This window comes from Salmo salar, chromosome 26 (assembly GCF_965601325.2).
Source record: "Salmo salar chromosome 26, fSalSal1, whole genome shotgun sequence".
Taxonomy (NCBI): Eukaryota; Metazoa; Chordata; class Actinopteri; order Salmoniformes; family Salmonidae; genus Salmo; species Salmo salar.
In genome coordinates, this window is record NC_138316.1 from 50,900,001 (window position 1) to 50,920,224 (window position 20,224).

Sequence of the window (20,224 nt, forward strand, 5' to 3'; positions counted from 1 at the left end):
GACACCTCTAATTACTGAGAGGCAGTGCTTTAGACCGCTGTGATACAGGCTGGAATCGAACCAGGGTCTGTAGTTGACACCTCTAATTACTGAGAGGCAGTGCTTTAGACCGCTGTGCCACTCGGGAGCTCCAAGCAGTTTTCCTCATTAAGTCAGTCACTGACAGTCACTCACTCAATTAGCCATGTCATTAAACATTTAGATGGGTAACGTAGTCTAGTCAGATATCTGAACTTGTAGTAATCCTGGATGAATGACCGACCGCGGAGCCCCCCATTGATTATGTTATGTCACTCAAACTCAGATATCATATTAAAACACTGTAAACATTTCTCTCCTTCCTATGGAAAAGAAAATGTGTAGAGTTACATGAAATGAGTTATACAATTTGCTAAATCTTCTCTCCACTGCTGTAAACATTTTGTCTACGCCTCATGGCCAGATGTTTAATGTTACTGAGATGATGCTACTTTCTTATATCAACTCAACTGAAAACATTATGATGCATTCGACTGACAAAAATCCCTCTGTTTCTCTCTCAGTCCTTCTCTCTCTCGCTCCTTCTCTCTACGCCTGTCTTCCTTTACCTATCTGTCTATTTCTTTTCTCTCCTTCTTTCTCTCCTTCTCTCTCTCTCTCTCTCCCTACCTCCCTCCCTCTCTCTCTCTCTTTATCTCTCTCCTTCTCTCTCTCTCTCTCCTTCTCTCTCTCTCCCTACCTCCCTCTCTCTCTCTCCCTCTGTCTGTCTGTCTGTTTGTCTGTCTGTCTGTCTGTCTGTCTGTCTGTCTGTCTGTCTCCTCTCTCTCTCTCTAAATCTGGAGCAGAGCAGCAGTGGTTGCCATGGTCACCACCGAGTGTCCTTGGCTGGGGTGTGGCTTGACTGGCAGCATCCTCCGGCTTCATGACTCTGAGAGGTGTGTGTGTGTGTGTGTGTGTTTGTGTGTTTGTGTGTAATCAGGACCCGCCCCTCTACCTACGCACATCATCCTCCTCTGCATAAGTTAAACTAAGAACAAGCTGGAGTGCAGACACAGAGAGAGAGAGAGAGGGGAGAGGGGGAGAGAGAGGGGGATAGGGATAGAGAGAGAGAGGGGGAGAGGGAGAGAGAGAGAGAGGGGGGAGGGGGGGAGAGAGAGGGGGAGAGGGAGAGAGAGAGAGAGGGGGGAGAGAGAGGGGGAGAGGGAGAGAGAGAGGGGGGAGAGAGAGATGGGGGAGAGAGAGGGGGGAGAGAGAGATGGGGAGAGATGGGGGAGAGAGAGAGTGGGGATAAGGGAGAGTGAGGGGGAGAGAGAGAAAGGGAGAGAGAGAGCATAAGTCAAACTAAGAAGAAGTCAAACTAACAAAGAGCTGGAGGGCAGACACGGAGAGAGAGAGCGAGAGAGAGAGAGAGAGAGAGAGAGAGAGCGGAGAGAGAGAGAGAGAGAGAGAGAGAGAGAGAGCGAGAGAGAGAGAGAGAAAGGGAGAGAGAGAATGAGATAGAGGAGGAGGAGGAGGAGAGGTGCTGGTCTAGGTTCAGTATGGTAGAAGAGAGGTGCTGGTCTTGGTTCAGTATGGTAGAAGAGAGGTGCTGGTCTAGGTTCAGTATGGTAGAAGAGAGGTGCTGGTCTAGGTTCAGTATGGTAGAAGAGAGGTGCAGGTCTAGGTTCAGTATGGTAGAAGAGAGGTGCTGGTCTAGGTTCAGTATGGTAGAAGAGAGGTGCTGGTCTAGGTTCAGTATGGTAGAAGAGAGGTGCTGGTCTTGGTTCAGTATGGTAGAAGAGAGGTGCTGGTTTAGGTTCAGTATGGTAGAAGAGAGGTGCTGGTCTTGGTTCAGTATGGTAGAAGAGAGGTGCTGGTCTAGGTTCAGTATGGTAGAAGAGAGGTGCAGGTCTAGCTTCAGTATGGTAGAAGAGAGGTGCTGGTCTAGGTTCAGTATGGTAGAAGAGAGGTGCTGGTCTAGGTTCAGTATGGTAGAAGAGAGGTGCTGGTCTAGGTTCAGTATGGTAGAAGAGAGGTGCTGGTCTTGGTTCAGTATGGTAGAAGAGAGGTGCTGGTCTAGGTTCAGTATGGTAGAAGAGAGGTGCTGGTCTAGGTTCAGTACGGTAGGAGAGAGGTGCAGGTCTAGGTTCAGTATGGTAGAAGAGAGGTGCTGGTCTAGGTTCAGTATGGTAGAAGAGAGGTGGTGCTGGTCTAGGTTCGGTATGGTAGAAGAGAGGTGCTGGTCTAGGTTCAGTATGGTAGAAGAGAGGTGCAGGTCTAGGTTCAGTATGGTAGAAGAGAGGTGCTGGTCTTGGTTCAGTATGGTAGAAGAGAGGTGCTGGTCGAGGGATAAATTACAATTCAAGTTGTCCGTAATGTGATTTCAATATGCAACTTTTGGGTTGCTAGACGTTCGCGTTATACGGCTACCCATCTTCATCGGCCTCAAAAACTAAATGTCCCCGCTGCTTCCCTGCATGCCAGCCCGGCCCCAAAAACTGAATGTCCCCGCTGCTTCCCTGCATGTCAGCCTGGCCTCAAAAACTAAATGTCCCCGCTGCTTCCCTGCATGCCAGCCTGGCCAAAAAAACGAAATGTCCCCACTGCTTCCCTGCATGCCAGCCTGGCCTCAAAAACGAAATGTCCCCGCTGCTTCCCTGCATGCCAGCCCGACCTCAAAAACGAAATGTCCCTGCTGCTTCCTTGCATGCCAGCCTGGCCTCAAAAACGAAATGTCCCCGCTGCTTCCCTGCATGCCAGCCTGGCCTCAAAACTAAATGTCCCCGCTGCTTCCCTGCATGCCAGCCCGGCCTCAAAAACAAAATGTCCCCGCTGCTTCCCTGCATGCCAGCCTGGCCTCAAAAACGAAATGTCCCCGCTGCTTCCCTGCATGCCAGCCCGGCCTCAAAAACGAAATGTCCCCGCTGCTTCCCTGCATGCCAGCCCGACCTCAAAAACGAAATGTCCCCGCTGCTTCCCTGCATGCCAGCCCGACCTCAAAAACGAAATGTCCCCGCTGCTTCCCTGCATGCCAGCCTGGCCTCAAAAACAAAATGTCCCCGCTGCTTCCTTGCATGCCAGCCAAAAACGAAAGGAGGGAGGTTGGTCGATGAAGATGGGTAGCAGTATAACGCGAACGTCTAGCAACCCAAAGGTTGCGTATTCAAATCACATCACTGACAACTTGAATTGTAATTCATACCTTATCTTATCATTGGATTGTGGACATCCCAAAATGAATACTGCACATGCCATATACGAAACGTAACATATCATAGTAATTTGGGTGTGACAGATTTACGTGTACTATGTTACCATTTACCTCTGAGTCCAGGTTGATGTGAGTTAGCTGGTGATGTAATTTCATATGTTGAGCTGCTAACTAGGACACTCCCTTCCCTCAGTGAGAACAGTTAAACTCACACACACTGTCATGTCTTACTGAGTGAACCGTTAAACTCACACACACTGTCATGTCTTACTGAGTGAACCGTTAAACTCACACACACTGTCATGTCTTACTGAGTGAACCGTTAAACTCACACACACTGTCATGTCTTACTGAGTGAACCGTTAAACTCCCACACACACTGTCATGTCTTACTGAGTGAACCGTTAAACTCACACACACTGTCATGTCTTACTGAGTGAACCGTTAAACTCACACACACACTGTCATGTCTTACTGAGTGAACCGTTAAACTCACACACACACTGTCATGTCTTACTGAGTGAACCGTTAAACTCACACACACTGTCATGTCTTACTGGGTGAACCGTTAAACTCACACACACACTGTCATGTCTTACTGGGTGAACCGTTAAACTCACACACACTGTCATGTCTTACTGAGTGAACCGTTAAACTCCCACACACACTGTCATGTCTTACTGAGTGAACCGTTAAACTCACACACACTGTCATGTCTTACTGAGTGAACCGTTAAACTCACACACACACTGTCATGTCTTACTGAGTGAACCGTTAAACTCACACACACACTGTCATGTCTTACTGAGTGAACCGTTAAACTCACACACACTGTCATGTCTTACTGGGTGAACCGTTAAACTCACACACACACTGTCATGTCTTACTGGGTGAACCGTTAAACTCACACACACTGTCATGTCTTACTGAGTGAACCGTTAAACTCACACACACTGTCATGTCTTACTGAGTGAACAGTTAAACTCACACACACTGTCATGTCAAATGTCTAAACACATGTTTTCACTTTGTCATTATGGGGTATTGTGTGTAGATGGGTGAGGGGAAAAAATAAATCTATTTTGAATTCTTGGCTGTAACAACAACACAATTTTGAATAAGTCAAGGGGTATCAATACTTTCTGAAGGCACTGTATATCACAGCAGTGATCAAGTTCACTGCGACCTTCAGTGTATTTCATACAGAGTTGGAGTTAGCTCATGAAGCCATCGCTGGGATACTATGCGAAACATGGTTAGGGTTAGGATGGCAATGGAAAAGGCATCCAGTCTGCAGCAAACCTATTAGCATTTGGTGCTAACACAACAGCAGAGAAGTATTAGCATCCATGCTAACACAACAGCAGAAAAGTACCTATAGGCCTATTGGTATCTATGCTAACACTAGCATCCACGCTAACACAACAACAGAGAAATACTGTAGGCCTATTGGTATCTTTGCTAATATTAGCATCCATGATAATGCAATAACAGAGAAATACTGTAGGCCTATTGGTATCTACAGTATGCTAACACTATCATTCATGCTAATACAACACCAGAGAAGTACTGTAGGCCTATTAGTATCTTTGCTAATATTAGCATCCATGCTAATGCAATAACAGAGAAATACTGTAGGCCTATTGGTATCTATGCTAACACTAGCGTCCATGCTAATGCAACAGTGCAAAATAGCTACCCTACTGTATTGTGCATTCAACAGTGTCATAGATATAATGCAAACTGCTATCAAAGACAGAACTACAGCCAGTTCGAACACAGCCCTCAAAAAAACATATCTCAATTAATTTCCAAAGAACAACAACCACTTGGCATGGCGCCACGTGACGATAAACATCTTATAACCTTCAGTGGCTGCATTAGAAGGTTTATAACCGTAAGAGTCACCAGCCAACAGAATAGAGACAGCTGAGGATATAACTACATTATTCATTAATACTCTCTCTCTCCTATCTCTCTCTCTCCCTCCTCTCTCTCTCTCTCCCTCCTATCTTTCTCTCTCCTATCTCTCTCTCTCCTATCTCTCTCTCTCCTATCTCTCTCTCTCCTATCTCTCTCTCTCCCTCCTCTCTCTCTCTCCCTCCTATCTTTCTCTCTCCTATCTCTCTCTCTCCCTCCTCTCTCTCTCTCTCCCTCCTATCTTTCTCTCTCCTATCTCTCTCTCTCCTATCTCTCTCTCTCGCTCCTCTTTCTCTCTCCTCTCTCTCCCTCCTATCTCTCGCTCTCCCTCCTATCTCTCTCTCTCTCTTATCTCTCTCTCTCTCCTATCTCTCTCTCACTCTGACTCTCTCTCCCTCCTATCTCTCTCTCCTATCTCTCTCTCTCTCCTATCTCTCTCTCTCACTCTGACTCTCCCTCCTATCTCTCTCTCTCCCTCCTATCTCTCTCTCCTATTTTTCTCTCCCTCCTATCTCTCTCTCTCCCTCCTATCTTTCCCTCCTATCTTTCCCTCTCCCTCCTATCTTTCTCTCTCCCTCCTATCTTTCTCTCTCCCTCCTCTTTCTCTCTCCTCTCTCTCCCTCCTATCTCTCTCTCTCTCTCCTATCTCTCTCTCTCTCTCCTATCTCTCTCTCTCCTATCTTTCTCTCTTGCTCCTATCTTTCTCTCCCTCTCTTTCTCTCTCCTTCTACATTTCTCTCTCTCTTCTCCTCTCTCTCTTTCTCTTTTTTCTCTCTCATTCCTTATTTCCCTCCCTCCACCCTCTCACTCCCTCCCTCCCAGCCTCTCTCTCTCTCTCTCTCTCTCTCTCTCTCTCTCTCAATTCAATTTCAATTTAAGGGTCTTTTCTCTCTCTCTCTCTGTCTCAGCTCTAATGAAAAATGTATGTCTGATCAAAGAGAGAGGGATGATGAAGATGGATTCAAGCCAGAATGAAACAAGGCTCCTCCTCATCTGCCAGCTAGCCTGTTCTGTCCGTATGTGTTTCCTCACTAAATACAGTGTCTTGCTTTCTGACTTTAATGAGTTAATGAGTTCATGGCGTCGTGACATGGACTGTTCCCTGAGATGATGTCCGTCTGCTTCACGTCCTGGTTCTGTTCACTGAGGTGACAGACAAGGATTCAGGTCAGGAAGGACATCAGAAAGAGACTAAGATAAGAAAATACCAATTTCCTACAGGACATTTCTTCTTTTTTTTCTCCTACTGCCGATCTCTGTCTCACATGTTTTCAACCTACAGGCTAGAGCATCATAGTGTCTATGTAGGTGGGAAAGACATGGACCGGAGAGCTACTGTAGTAACCACATAGTAACCACTGAGACTACTCCACGACAGGAAACAGAGGAGTGGACCTGACTGTAGGTAAAATCACTAGGACACAGGAAACAGAGGAGGGGACCTGACTGTAGGTAAAATCACTAGGACACAGGAAACAGAGGAGGGGACCTGACTGTAGGTAAAATCACTAGGACACAGGAAACAGAGGAGGGGACCTGACTGTAGGTAAAATCACTAGGACACAGGAAACAGAGGAGTGGACCTGACTGTAGGTAAAATCACTAGGACACAGGAAACAGAGGAGTGGACCTGACTGTAGGTAAAATCTCTAGGACACAGGAAACAGAGGAGTGGACCTGACTGTAGGTAAAATCTCTAGGACACAGGAAACAGAGGAGTGGACCTGACTGTAGGTAAAATCACTAGGACACAGGAAACAGAGGAGGGGACCTGACTGTATGTAAAATCACTAGGACACAGGAAACAGAGGAGTGGACCTGACTGTAGGTAAAATCACTAGGACACAGGAAACAGAGGAGGGGACCTGACTGTAGGTAAAATCTCTAGGACACAGGAAACAGAGGAGGGGACCTGACTGTAGGTAAAATCACTAGGACACAGGAAACAGAGGAGTGGACCTGACTGTAGGTAAAATCACTAGGACACAGGAAACAGAGGAGTGGACCTGACTGTAGGTAAAATCACTAGGACACAGGAAACAGAGGAGGGGACCTGACTGTAGGTAAAATCACTAGGACACAGGAAACAGGAAACAGAGGAGTGGACCTGACTGTAGGTAAAATCACTAGGACACAGGAAACAGAGGAGTGGACCTGACTGTAGGTAAAATCTCTAGGACACAGGAAACAGAGGAGGGGACCTGACTGTAGGTAAAATCTCTAGGACACAGGAAACAGGAAACAGAGGAGTGGACCTGACTGTAGGTAAAATCACTAGGACACAGGAAACAGAGGAGTGGACCTGACTATAGGTAAAATCACTAGGACACAGGAAACAGAGGAGGGGACCTGACTGTAGGTAAAATCACTAGGACACAGGAAACAGAGGAGTGGACCTGACTGTAGGTAAAATCACTAGGACACAGGAAACAGAGGAGTGGACCTGACTGTAGGTAAAATCACTAGGACACAGGAAACAGAGGAGGGGACCTGACTGTAGGTAAAATCACTAGGACACAGGAAACAGAGGAGGGGACCTGACTGTAGGTAAAATCTCTAGGACACAGGAAACAGAGGAGGGGACCTGACTGTAGGTAAAATCACTAGGACACAGGAAACAGAGGAGGGGACCTGACTGTAGGTAAAATCACTAGGACACAGGAAACAGAGGAGTGGACCTGACTGTAGGTAAAATCACTAGGACACAGGAAACAGAGGAGTGGACCTGACTGTAGGTAAAATCACTAGGACACAGGAAACAGAGGAGGGACCTGACTGTAGGTAAAATCACTAGGACACAGGAAACAGAGGAGGGGACCTGACTGTAGGTAAAATCACTAGGACACAGGAAACAGAGGAGTGGACCTGACTGTAGGTAAAATCACTAGGACACAGGAAACAGAGGAGGGGACCTGACTGTAGGTAAAATCACTAGGACACAGGAAACAGAGGAGGGGACCTGACTGTAGGTAAAATCACTAGGACACAGGAAACAGAGGAGGGGACCTGACTGTAGGTAAAATCACTAGGACACAGGAAACAGAGGAGGGGACCTGACTGTAGGTAAAATCACTAGGACACAGGAAACAGAGGAGGGGACCTGACTGTAGGTAAAATCACTAGGACACAGGAAACAGAGGAGTGGACCTGACTGTAGGTAAAATCACTAGGACACAGGAAACAGAGGAGGGGACCTGACTGTAGGAAACATCTCCTGGACACAGGAAACAGAGGAGTGGACCTGACTGTAGGTAAAATCACTAGGACACAGGAAACAGAGGAGGGGACCTGACTGTAGGTAAAATCACTAAGACACAGGAAACAGAGGAGGGGACCTGACTGTAGGTAAAATCACTAGGACACAGGAAACAGAGGAGGGGACCTGACTGTAGGTAAAATCACTAGGACACAGGAAACAGAGGAGGGGACCTGACTGTAGGTAAAATCACTAGGACACAGGAAACAGAGGAGTGGACCTGACTGTAGGTAAAATCACTAGGACACAGGAAACAGAGGAGGGGACCTGACTGTAGGTAAAATCACTAGGACACAGGAAACAGAGGAGGGGACCTGACTGTAGGTAAAATCACTAGGACACAGGAAACAGAGGAGTGGACCTGACTGTAGGTAAAATCACTAGGACACAGGAAACAGAGGAGGGGACCTGACTGTAGGTAAAATCACTAGGACACAGGAAACAGAGGAGGGGACCTGACTGTAGGTAAAATCACTAGGACACAGGAAACAGAGGAGGGGACCTGACTGTAGGTAAAATCACTAGGACACAGGAAACAGAGGAGGGGACCTGACTGTAGGTAAAATCTCTAGGACACAGGAAACAGAGGAGTGGACCTGACTGTAGGTAAAATCACTAGGACACAGGAAACAGAGGAGTGGACCTGACTGTAGGTAAAATCACTAGGACACAGGAAACAGAGGAGTGGACCTGACTGTAGGTAAAATCACTAGGACACAGGAAACAGAGGAGTGGACCTGACTGTAGGTAAAATCACTAGGACACAGGAAACAGAGGAGTGGACCTGACTGTAGGTAAAATCACTAGGACACAGGAAACAGAGGAGGGGACCTGACTGTAGGTAAAATCACTAGGACACAGGAAACAGAGGAGTGGACCTGACTGTAGGAAACATCTCCTGGACACAGGAAACAGAGGGGTGGACCTGACTGTAGGTAAAATCACTAGGACACAGGAAACAGAGGAGGGGACCTGACTGTAGGTAAAATCTCTAGGACACAGGAAACAGGAAACAGAGGAGTGGACCTGACTGTAGGTAAAATCACTAGGACACAGGAAACAGAGGAGGGGACCTGACTGTAGGTAAAATCTCTAGGACACAGGAAACAGGAAACAGAGGAGGGGACCTGACTGATTGTAAAATCTGTTCTCTGTCTGACATGAATGAGGACATGTAGTTTAATATTTGACTAAACAGCAGGTAGATGATACATAGAGGGTGTTCATATTCTGCCCTGCTACTAACCAGGGAAAGAAATTACTGAACTGAAATAAAAATGTACCATAACCCTGATACTATGTCCCACCCAGTCCTACCTAACCCAGTCCTACCTAACCCAGTCCTACCTAACCCAGTCCTACCTAACCCAGCCCTATCTAACCCAGCCCTATCTAACCCAGTCCTACCTAACCCAGTCCTACCTAACCCAGTCCTACCTAACCCAGTCCTATCTAACCCAGCCCAGTCCTGCCTAACCCAGCCCAGTCCTGCCTAACCCAGCCCAGTCCTGCCTAACCCAGTCCTACCTAACCCAGTCCTACCTAAACCAGTCCTATCTAACCCAGCCCAGTCCTATCTAACCCAGTCCTACCTAAACCAGTCCTGCCTAACCCAGTCCTACCTAACCCAGTCCTACCTAAACCAGTCCTATCTAACCCAGTCCTATTTAACCCAGTCCTATCTAACCCAGCCCAGTCCTATCTAACCCAGTCCTACCTAACCCAGTCCTACCTAAACCAGTCCTATCTAACCCAGTCCAGTCCTGCCTAACCCACTCCTATCTAACCCAGTCCTATCTAACCCAGTCCTATCTAACCCAGTCCTACCTAACCCAGTCCTACCTAAACCAGTCCTATCTAATCCAGCCCAGTCCTACCTAACCCAGTCATATCTAACCTAACCCAGTCCTACCTAACCCAGCCCAGTCCTACCTAACCCAGCCCACTCCTACCTAACCCAGCCCAGTCCTACATAACCCAGCCCAGTCCTACCTAACCCAGTCCTATCTAACCCAGTCCTATCTAACCCAGCCCAGTCCTACCTAACCCAGCCCAGTCCTACCTAACCCAGCCCAGTCCTACCTAACCCAGCCCAGTCCTATCTAACCCAGCCCAGTCCTACCTAACCCAGTCCTATCTAACCCAGTCCTATCTAACCCAGCCCTATCTAACCCAGTCCTACCTAACCCAGCCCAGTCCTACCTAACCCAGTCCTACCTAACCCAGTCCTATCTAACCCAGTCCTATCTAACCCAGTCCTACCTAACCCAGTCCTATCTAACCCAGTCCGGTCCTACCTAACCCAGTCCTACCTAACCCAGCCCAGTCCTACCTAACCCAGCCCGGTTCTGGTCTTACCTTCCAGCAGATCTCTGGCCAGCCCAGGCTCCGCCCCAGTGGACCTGACGAAGTCCGACAGGACGGCGTCCATGTCCAGAGTCATGTGGTCATGTGGATGGGCTGCCCAGGCCGCAGTGGTCACCTTAGTCGACGCCAGCCTTCACACTGTCATCTGGGAACACGAGGACACACACACACACACACACACACACACACACACACACACACACACACACACACACACACACACACACACACACACACACACACAACCAGTTTGATGAGTTCATACAAGTAGCTTTGCGAAGGCAGTGTGAACTAACCAAAGAGTCACAGCATCACAGCAGCCTGACATATTCCAGGGACATCACACAGCGTCTCCAAACAAAAGAGTTTAACTTCAACGTGTGGACAGCTGCACGGTTGGCTCCATACAGTATGATTGTGTTTATGAGGGAAGTGTAGTGGAGAGTAGTGTAGTGTAGTGTAGTGTAGTGGAGAGTAGTGTAGTGTAGTGTAGAGGAGTGTAGTGTAGTGTAGTGTAGTGTAGAGTAGTGTAGTGTAGTGTAGTGTAGTGTAGTGTAGTGTAGAGTGGAGTAGTGTAGTGTAGAGTAGAGTAGTGTAGTGTTGTTGAGTATAGTGTAGTGTAGTGTAGAGTAGTGTAGAGTGGAGTAGTGTAGTGTAGTGTAGTGTAGAGTGGAGTAGTGTAGAGTAGTGTAGTGTAGTGTAGTGGAGTGTAGAGTAGTGTAGTGTAGTGTAGTGTTGTTGAGTATAGTGTAGTGTAGAGTAGTGTAGTGTAGTGTAGAGTGGAGTAGTGTAGTGTAGTGTAGTGTAGTGTAGTGTTGTTGAGTATAGTGTAGTGTAGTGTAGAGTAGAGTAGAGTAGAGTAGAGTAGAGTAGAGTAGAGTAGTGTAGTGTAGTGTAGTGTAGTGTTGTTGAGTATAGTGTAGTGTAGTGTAGAGTAGTGTAGTGTAGTGTAGTGTAGTGTTGTTGAGTGTAGTGTAGTGTAGTGTAGTGTAGTGTAGTGGAGTGGAGTGTAGTGTAGTGTTGTTGAGTATAGTGTAGTGGAGTGTAGAGTAGTGTAGAGTAGTGTAGTGTAGTGTAGTGTAGTGTAGTGTAGTGTAGTGTAGTGTAGAGTAGTGTAGTTGAGTGTAGTGGAGTGTGGAGTAGTGTAGTTGAGTGTAGTGTAGAGTGGAGTAGTGGTGTGTAGTGTAGTGTAGTTGAGTGTAGTGAAGTGTGGAGTAGTGTAGTGTAGTGTAGTGTAGTGTAGAGTGGAGTGGAGTAGTGTAGTGTAGTGTAGTGTAGTGTAGTGTAGTGTAGAGTAGTGTAGTTGAGTGTAGTGGAGTGTAGAGTAGTGTAGTTGAGTGTAGTGTAGAGTGGAGTAGTGGCGTGTAGTGTAGTGTAGTGTAGTTGAGTGTAGTGAAGTGTGGAGTGGAGTAGTGCAGTGTAGTGTAGAGTGGAGTAGTGTAGTGTAGTGTAGAGTAGAGTAGTGTAGTGTTGTTGAGTATAGTGTAGTGTAGTGTAGAGTAGTGTAGAGTGGAGTAGTGTAGTGTAGTGTAGAGTGGAATGGAGTAGTGTAGTGTAGTGTAGTGGAGTGTAGAGTAGTGTAGAGTAGTGGAGTGTAGTGTAGTGGAGTGTAGAGTAGTGTAGAGTAGTGTAGTGTAGTGTAGTGTTGTTGAGTATAGTGCAGTGTAGAGTAGTGTAGTGTAGTGTAGTGTAGTTGAGTATAGTGTAGTGTAGTGTAGTGTAGTGTAGTGTTGTTGAGTATAGTGTAGTGTAGAGTAGTGTAGAGTAGAGTAGAGTAGAGTAGAGTAGAGTAGAGTAGAGTAGAGTAGTGTGGTGTAGTGTAGTGTAGTGTAGTGTTGTTGAGTATAGTGTAGTGTAGTGTTGTTGAGTGTAGTGTAGTGTAGTGTAGTGTAGTGTAGTGTAGTGTTGTTGAGTGTAGTGTAGTGTAGTGTAGTGTAGTGTAGTGGAGTGTAGTGTAGTGTAGTGTTGTTGAGTATAGTGTAGTGGAGTGTAGAGTAGTGTAGAGTAGTGTAGTGTAGTGTAGTGTAGTGTAGAGTAGTGTAGTGGAGTGTGGAGTAGTGTAGTTGAGTGTAGTGTAGAGTGGAGTAGTGGTGTGTAGTGTAGTGTAGTTGAGTGTAGTGAAGTGTGGAGTAGTGTAGTGTAGTGTAGTGTAGAGTGGAGTGGAGTAGTGTAGTGTAGTGTAGTGTAGTGTAGTGTAGAGTGGAGTAGTGTAGTGTAGTGTAGTGTAGTGTAGTGTAGTGTAGAGTAGTGTAGAGTGGAGTAGTGTAGTGTAGTGTAGTGTAGTGTAGAGTAGTGTAGTGTAGAGTAGTGTAGTGTAGTGTAGTGGAGTTGAGTGTAGTGTAGTGGAGTGTAGTGTAGTGGAGTGTAGTTGAGTGGAGTGTAGTGGAGTGTGGAGTAGTGTAGTTGAGTGTAGTGTAGAGTGGAGTAGTGGCGTGTAGTGTAGTGTAGTGTAGTTGAGTGTAGTGAAGTGTGGAGTAGTGTAGTGTAGTGTAGAGTGGAGTAGTGTAGTGTAGTGTAGAGTAGAGTAGTGTAGTGTTGTTGAGTATAGTGTAGTGTAGTGTAGAGTAGTGTAGAGTGGAGTAGTGTAGTGTAGTGTAGTGTAGTGTAGAGTGGAATGGAGTAGTGTAGTGGAGTGGAGTGTAGAGTAGTGTAGAGTAGTGTAGTGTAGTGTAGAGTAGTGTAGAGTAGTGTAGTGTAGTGTAGTGTTGTTGAGTATAGTGTAGTGTAGAGTAGTGTAGTGTAGTATAGTGTAGTTGAGTATAGTGTAGTGTAGTGTAGTGTTGTTGAGTATAGTGTAGTGTAGTGTAGAGTAGAGTAGAGTAGAGTAGAGTAGTGTAGTGTAGTGTAGTGTTGTTGAGTATAGTGTAGTGTAGTGTAGTGTTGTTGAGTATAGTGTAGTGTAGTGTAGTGTAGAGTAGTGTAGTGTAGTGTAGTGTTGTGTTGTTGAGTGTAGTGTAGTGTAGTGTAGTGTAGTGTAGTGTTGTTGAGTATAGTGTAGTGGAGTGTAGAGTAGTGTAGAGTAGTGTAGTGTAGTGTAGTGTAGAGTAGTGTAGTGGAGTGTGGAGTAGTGTAGTTGAGTGTAGTGTAGAGTGGAGTAGTGGTGTGTAGTGTAGTGTAGTTGAGTGTAGTGAAGTGTGGAGTAGTGTAGTGTAGTGTAGAGTGGAGTGGAGTGGAGTAGTGTAGTGTAGTGTAGTGTAGTGTAGTGTAGTGTAGAGTGGAGTAGTGTAGTGTAGTGTAGTGTAGTGTAGTGTAGAGTAGTGTAGTTGAGTGTAGTGGAGTGTGGAGTAGTGTAGTTGAGTGTAGTGTAGAGTGGAGTAGTGGCGTGTAGTGTAGTGTAGTGTAGTTGAGTGTAGTGAAGTGTGGAGTGGAGTAGTGTAGTGTAGTGTAGAGTGGAGTAGTGTAGTGTAGTGTAGTGTAGTGTAGAGTGGAGTAGTGTAGTGTAGTGTAGTGTAGAGTAGTGTAGTGTAGAGTAGTGTAGTGTAGTGGAGTGGAGTGGAGTGGAGTGGAGTGTAGTGGAGTGTAGTGTAGTGGAGTGTAGAGTAGTGTAGTGCTCCAAGGGCTGTCTAATGTTGTGAACTCCAGTACTCTCTCTCTCCCTCTTTCTCTTTCTCTCCCTCTCCCTCTCTCTCTCTTTCTCTCTCTCTCTCTTTCTCTTTCTCTCCCTCTCTCTCTCTCTCTCTCCCTCTTTCACCTCCCATCTGCAGAGACCATTTCCCCAGTGTGTGTGTGTGTGTGTGTGTGTGTGTGTGTGTGTGTGTGTGTGTGTGTGTGTGTGTGTGTGTGTGTGTGTGTGTGTGTGTGTGTGTGTGTGTGTGTGTGTGTGTTATAAGGATGACTCATCAGTAGGTTACTAGTGTTACTGTGTGAGGATTATCTACTGTCAGACCAAACCCCTACATTTACCCTCTACTTTATCTACTGTCAGACCAAACCCCTACATTTACCCTCTACTTTATCTACTGTCAGACCAAACCCCTACATTTACCCTCTACTTTATCTACTGTCAGACCAAACCCCTACATTTACCCTCTACTTTATCTACTGTCAGACCAAACCCCTACATTTACCCTCTACTTTATCTACTGTCAGACCAAACCCCTACATTTACCCTCTACTTTATCTACTGTCAGACCAAACCCCTACATTTACCCTCTACTTTATCTACTGTCAGACCAAACCCCTACATTTACCCTCTACTTTATCTACTGTCAGACCAAACCCCTACATTTACCCTCTACTTTATCTACTGTCAGACCAAACCCCTACATTTACCCTCTACTTTATCTACTGTCAGACCAAACCCCTACATTTACCCTCTACTTTATCTACTGTCAGACCAAACCCCTACATTTACCCTCTACTTTATCTACTGTCAGACCAAACCCCTACATTTACCCTCTACTTTATCTACTGTCAGACCAAACCCCTACATTTACCCTCTACTTTATCTACTGTCAGACCAAACCCCTACATTTACCCTCTACTTTATCTACTGTCAGACCAGACCCCTACATTTACCCTCTACTTTATCTACTGTCAGACCAAACCCCTACATTTACCCTCTACTTTATCTACTGTCAGACCAAACCCCTACATTTACCCTCTACTTTATCTACTGTCAGACCAAACCCCTACATTTACCCTCTACTTTATCTACTGTCAGACCAAACCCCTACATTTACCCTCTACTTTATCTACTGTCAGACCAAACCCCTACATTTACCCTCTACTTTATCTACTGTCAGACCAAACCCCTACATTTACCCTCTACTTTATCTACTGTCAGACCAAACCCCTACATTTACCCTCTACTTTATCTACGGTCAGACCAAACCCCTACATTTATCCCTCTACTTTATCTACTGTCAGACCAGACCAAACCCCTACATTTACCCTCTACTTTATCTACTGTCAGACCAGACCCCTAGCATTTACCCTCTACTTTATCTACTGTCAGACCAAACCCCTACATTTACCCTCTACTTTATCTACTGTCAGACCAAACCCCTACATTTACCCTCTACTTTATCTACTGTCAGACCAAACCCCTACATTTACCCTCTACTTTATCTACTGTCAGAACAAACCCCTACATTTACGCTCTACTTTATCTACTGTCAGACCAAACCCCTACATTTACCCTCTACTTTATCTACTGTCAGACCAAACCCCTACATTTACCCTCTACTTTATCTACTGTCAGACCAGACCCCTACATTTACCCTCTACTTTTATCTACTGTCAGACCAGACCCCTACATTTACCCTCTACTTTATCTACGGTCAGACCAAACCCCTACATTTACCCTCTACTTTATCTACTGTCAGACCAAACCCCTACATTTACCCTCTACTTTATCTACTGTCAGACCAAACCCCTACATTTACCCTCTACTTTATCTACTGTCAGACCAAACCCCTACATTTACCCTCTACTTTATCTACGGTCAGACCAAACCCCTACATTTATCCTCTACTTTATCTACTGTCAGACCAGACCCCTACATTTACCCTCTACTTTATCTACTGTCAGACCAAACCCCTACATTTACCCTCTACTTTATCTACTGTCAGACCAAACCCCTACATTTACCCTCTACTTTATCTACTGTCAGACCAAACCCCTACATTTACCCTCTACTTTATCTACTGTCAGACCAAACCCCTACATTTACCCTCTACTTTATCTACTGTCAGACCAAACCCCTACATTTACGCTCTACTTTATCTACTGTCAGACCAAACCCCTACATTTACCCTCTACTTTATCTACTGTCAGACCAAACCCCTACATTTACCCTCTACTTTATCTACTGTCAGACCAGACCCCTACATTTACCCTCTACTTTATCTACTGTCAGACCAGACCCCTACATTTACCCTCTACTTTATCTACGGTCAGACCAAACCCCTACATTTACCCTCTACTTTATCTACTGTCAGACCAAACCCCTACATTTACCCTCTACTTTATCTACTGTCAGACCAGACCCCTACATTTACCCTCTACTTTATCTACTGTCAGACCAAACCCCTACATTTACCCTCTACTTTATCTACTGTCAGACCAAACCCCTACATTTACCCTCTACTTTATCTACTGTCAGACCAAACCCCTACATTTACCCTCTACTTTATCTACTGTCAGACCAAACCCCTACATTTACCCTCTACTTTATCTACTGTCAGACCAAACCCCTACATTTACCCTCTACTTTATCTACTGTCAGACCAGACCCCTACATTTACCCTCTACTTTATCTACGGTCAGACCAAACCCCTACATTTACCCTCTACTTTATCTACTGTCAGACCAAACCCCTACATTTACCCTCTACTTTATCTACTGTCAGACCAGACCCCTACATTTACCCTCTACTTTATCTACTGTCAGACCAAACCCCTACATTTACCCTCTACTTTATCTACTGTCAGACCAAACCCCTACATTTACCCTCTACTTTATCTACTGTCAGACCAGACCCCTACATTTACCCTCTACTTTTATCTACTGTCAGACCAGACCCCTACATTTACCCTCTACTTTATCTACGGTCAGACCAAACCCCTACATTTACCCTCTACTTTATCTACTGTCAGACCAAACCCCTACATTTACCCTCTACTTTATCTACTGTCAGACCAGACCCCTACATTTACCCTCTACTTTATCTACTGTCAGACCAAACCCCTACATTTACCCTCTACTTTATCTACTGTCAGACCAAACCCCTACATTTACCCTCTACTTTATCTACTGTCAGACCAAACCCCTACATTTACCCTCTACTTTATCTACTGTCAGACCAAACCCCTACATTTACCCTCTACTTTATCTACTGTCAGACCAAACCCCTACATTTACCCTCTACTTTATCTACTGTCAGACCAGACCCCTACATTTACCCTCTACTTTATCTACGGTCAGACCAAACCCCTACATTTACCCTCTACTTTATCTACTGTCAGACCAAACCCCTACATTTACCCTCTACTTTATCTACTGTCAGACCAGACCCCTACATTTACCCTCTACTTTATCTACTGTCAGACCAAACCCCTACATTTACCCTCTACTTTATCTACTGTCAGACCAAACCCCTACATTTACCCTCTACTTTATCTACTGTCAGACCAAACCCCTACATTTACCCTCTACTTTATCTACTGTCAGACCAAACCCCTACATTTACCCTCTACTTTATCTACTGTCAGACCAAACCCCTACATTTACCCTCTACTTTATCTACTGTCAGACCAAACCCCTACATTTACCCTCTACTTTATCTACTGTCAGACCAAACCCCTACATTTACCCTCTACTTTATCTACTGTCAGACCAAACCCCTACATTTACCCTCTACTTTATCTACTGTCAGACCAAACCCCTACATTTACCCTCTACTTTATCTACTGTCAGACCAAACCCCTACATTTACCCTCTACTTTATCTACTGTCAGACCAAACCCCTACATTTACCCTCTACTTTATCTACTGTCAGACCAAACCCCTACATTTACCCTCTACTTTATCTACTGTCAGACCAAACCCCTACATTTACCCTCTACTTTATCTACTGTCAGACCAAACCCCTACATTTACCCTCTACTTTATCTACTGTCAGACCAAACCCCTACATTTACCCTCTACTTTATCTACTGTCAGACCAGACCCCTACATTTACCCTCTACTTTATCTACTGTCAGACCAAACCCCTACATTTACCCTCTACTTTATCTACTGTCAGACCAGACCCCTACATTTACCCTCTACTTTATCTACTGTCAGACCAAACCCCTACATTTACCCTCTACTTTATCTACTGTCAGACCAAACCCCTACATTTACCCTCTACTTTATCTACTGTCAGACCAGACCCCTACATTTACCCTCTACTTTATCTACTGTCAGACCAAACCCCTACATTTACCCTCTACTTTATCTACTGTCAGACCAGACCCCTACATTTACCCTCTACTTTATCTACTGTCAGACCAAACCCCTACATTTACCCTCTACTTTATCTACTGTCAGACCAAACCCCTACATTTACCCTCTACTTTATCTACTGTCAGACCAGACCCCTACATTTACCCTCTACTTTATCTACTGTCAGACCAAACCCCTACATTTACCCTCTACTTTATCTACTGTCAGACCAAACCCCTACATTTACCCTCTACTTTATCTACTGTCAGACCAAACCCCTACATTTACCCTCTACTTTATCTACTGTCAGACCAAACCCCTACATTTACCCTCTACTTTATCTACTGTCAGACCAAACCCCTACATTTACCCTCTACTTTATCTACTGTCAGACCAAACCCCTACATTTACCCTCTACTTTATCTACTGTCAGACCAAACCCCTACATTTACCCTCTACTTTATCTACTGTCAGACCAAACCCCTACATTTACCCTCTACTTTATCTACTGTCAGACCAAACCCCTACATTTACCCTCTACTTTATCTACTGTCAGACCAAACCCCTACATTTACCCTCTACTTTATCTACTGTCAGACCAAACCCCTACATTTACCCTCTACTTTATCTACTGTCAGACCAAACCCCTACATTTACCCTCTACTTTATCTACTGTCAGACCAAACCCCTACATTTACCCTCTACTTTATCTACTGTCAGACCAAACCCCTACATTTACCCTCTACTTTATCTACTGTCAGACCAAACCCCTACATTTACCCTCTACTTTATCTACTGTCAGACCAAACCCCTACATTTACCCTCTACTTTATCTACTGTCAGACCAAACCCCTACATTTACCCTCTACTTTATCTACTGTCAGACCAAACCCCTACATTTACCCTCTACTTTATCTACTGTCAGACCAAACCCCTACATTTACCCTCTACTTTATCTACTGTCAGACCAAACCCCTACATTTACCCTCTACTTTATCTACTGTCAGACCAAACCCCTACATTTACCCTCTACTTTATCTACTGTCAGACCAAACCCCTACATTTACCCTCTACTTTATCTACTGTCAGACCAAACCCCTACATTTACCCTCTACTTTATCTACTGTCAGACCAGACCCCTACATTTACCCTCTACTTTATCTACTGTCAGACCAAACCCCTACATTTACCCTCTACTTTATCTACTGTCAGACCAAACCCCTACATTTACCCTCTACTTTATCTACTGTCAGACCAAACCCCTACATTTACCCTCTACTTTATCTACTGTCAGACCAAACCCCTACATTTACCCTCTACTTTATCTACTGTCAGACCAAACCCCTACATTTACCCTCTACTTTATCTACTGTCAGACCAAACCCCTACATTTACCCTCTACTTTATCTACTGTCAGACCAAACCCCTACATTTACCCTCTACTTTATCTACTGTCAGACCAAACCCCTACATTTACCCTCTACTTTATCTACTGTCAGACCAGACCCCTACATTTACCCTCTACTTTATCTACTGTCAGACCAAACCCCTACATTTACCCTCTACTTTATCTACTGTCAGAC

The 20,224-nt window shown here is 45.3% G+C and overlaps 1 protein-coding gene across 1 annotated transcript in view; it reads right to left on the reverse strand.

Moving 5' to 3' along the window:
- Positions 1 to 20,224, reverse strand: part of LOC145864305 (OTU domain-containing protein 7A-like) — an 85,667-nt gene that overhangs the window by 43,938 nt on the left and 21,505 nt on the right. The window contains exon 2 of the mRNA XM_082969907.1: positions 10,704 to 10,857. Within this exon, the coding sequence (XP_082826033.1) occupies positions 10,704 to 10,788 (85 nt within the window). The 5' untranslated portion in view covers positions 10,789 to 10,857. The remainder of the gene's footprint in view (positions 1 to 10,703; positions 10,858 to 20,224) is intronic.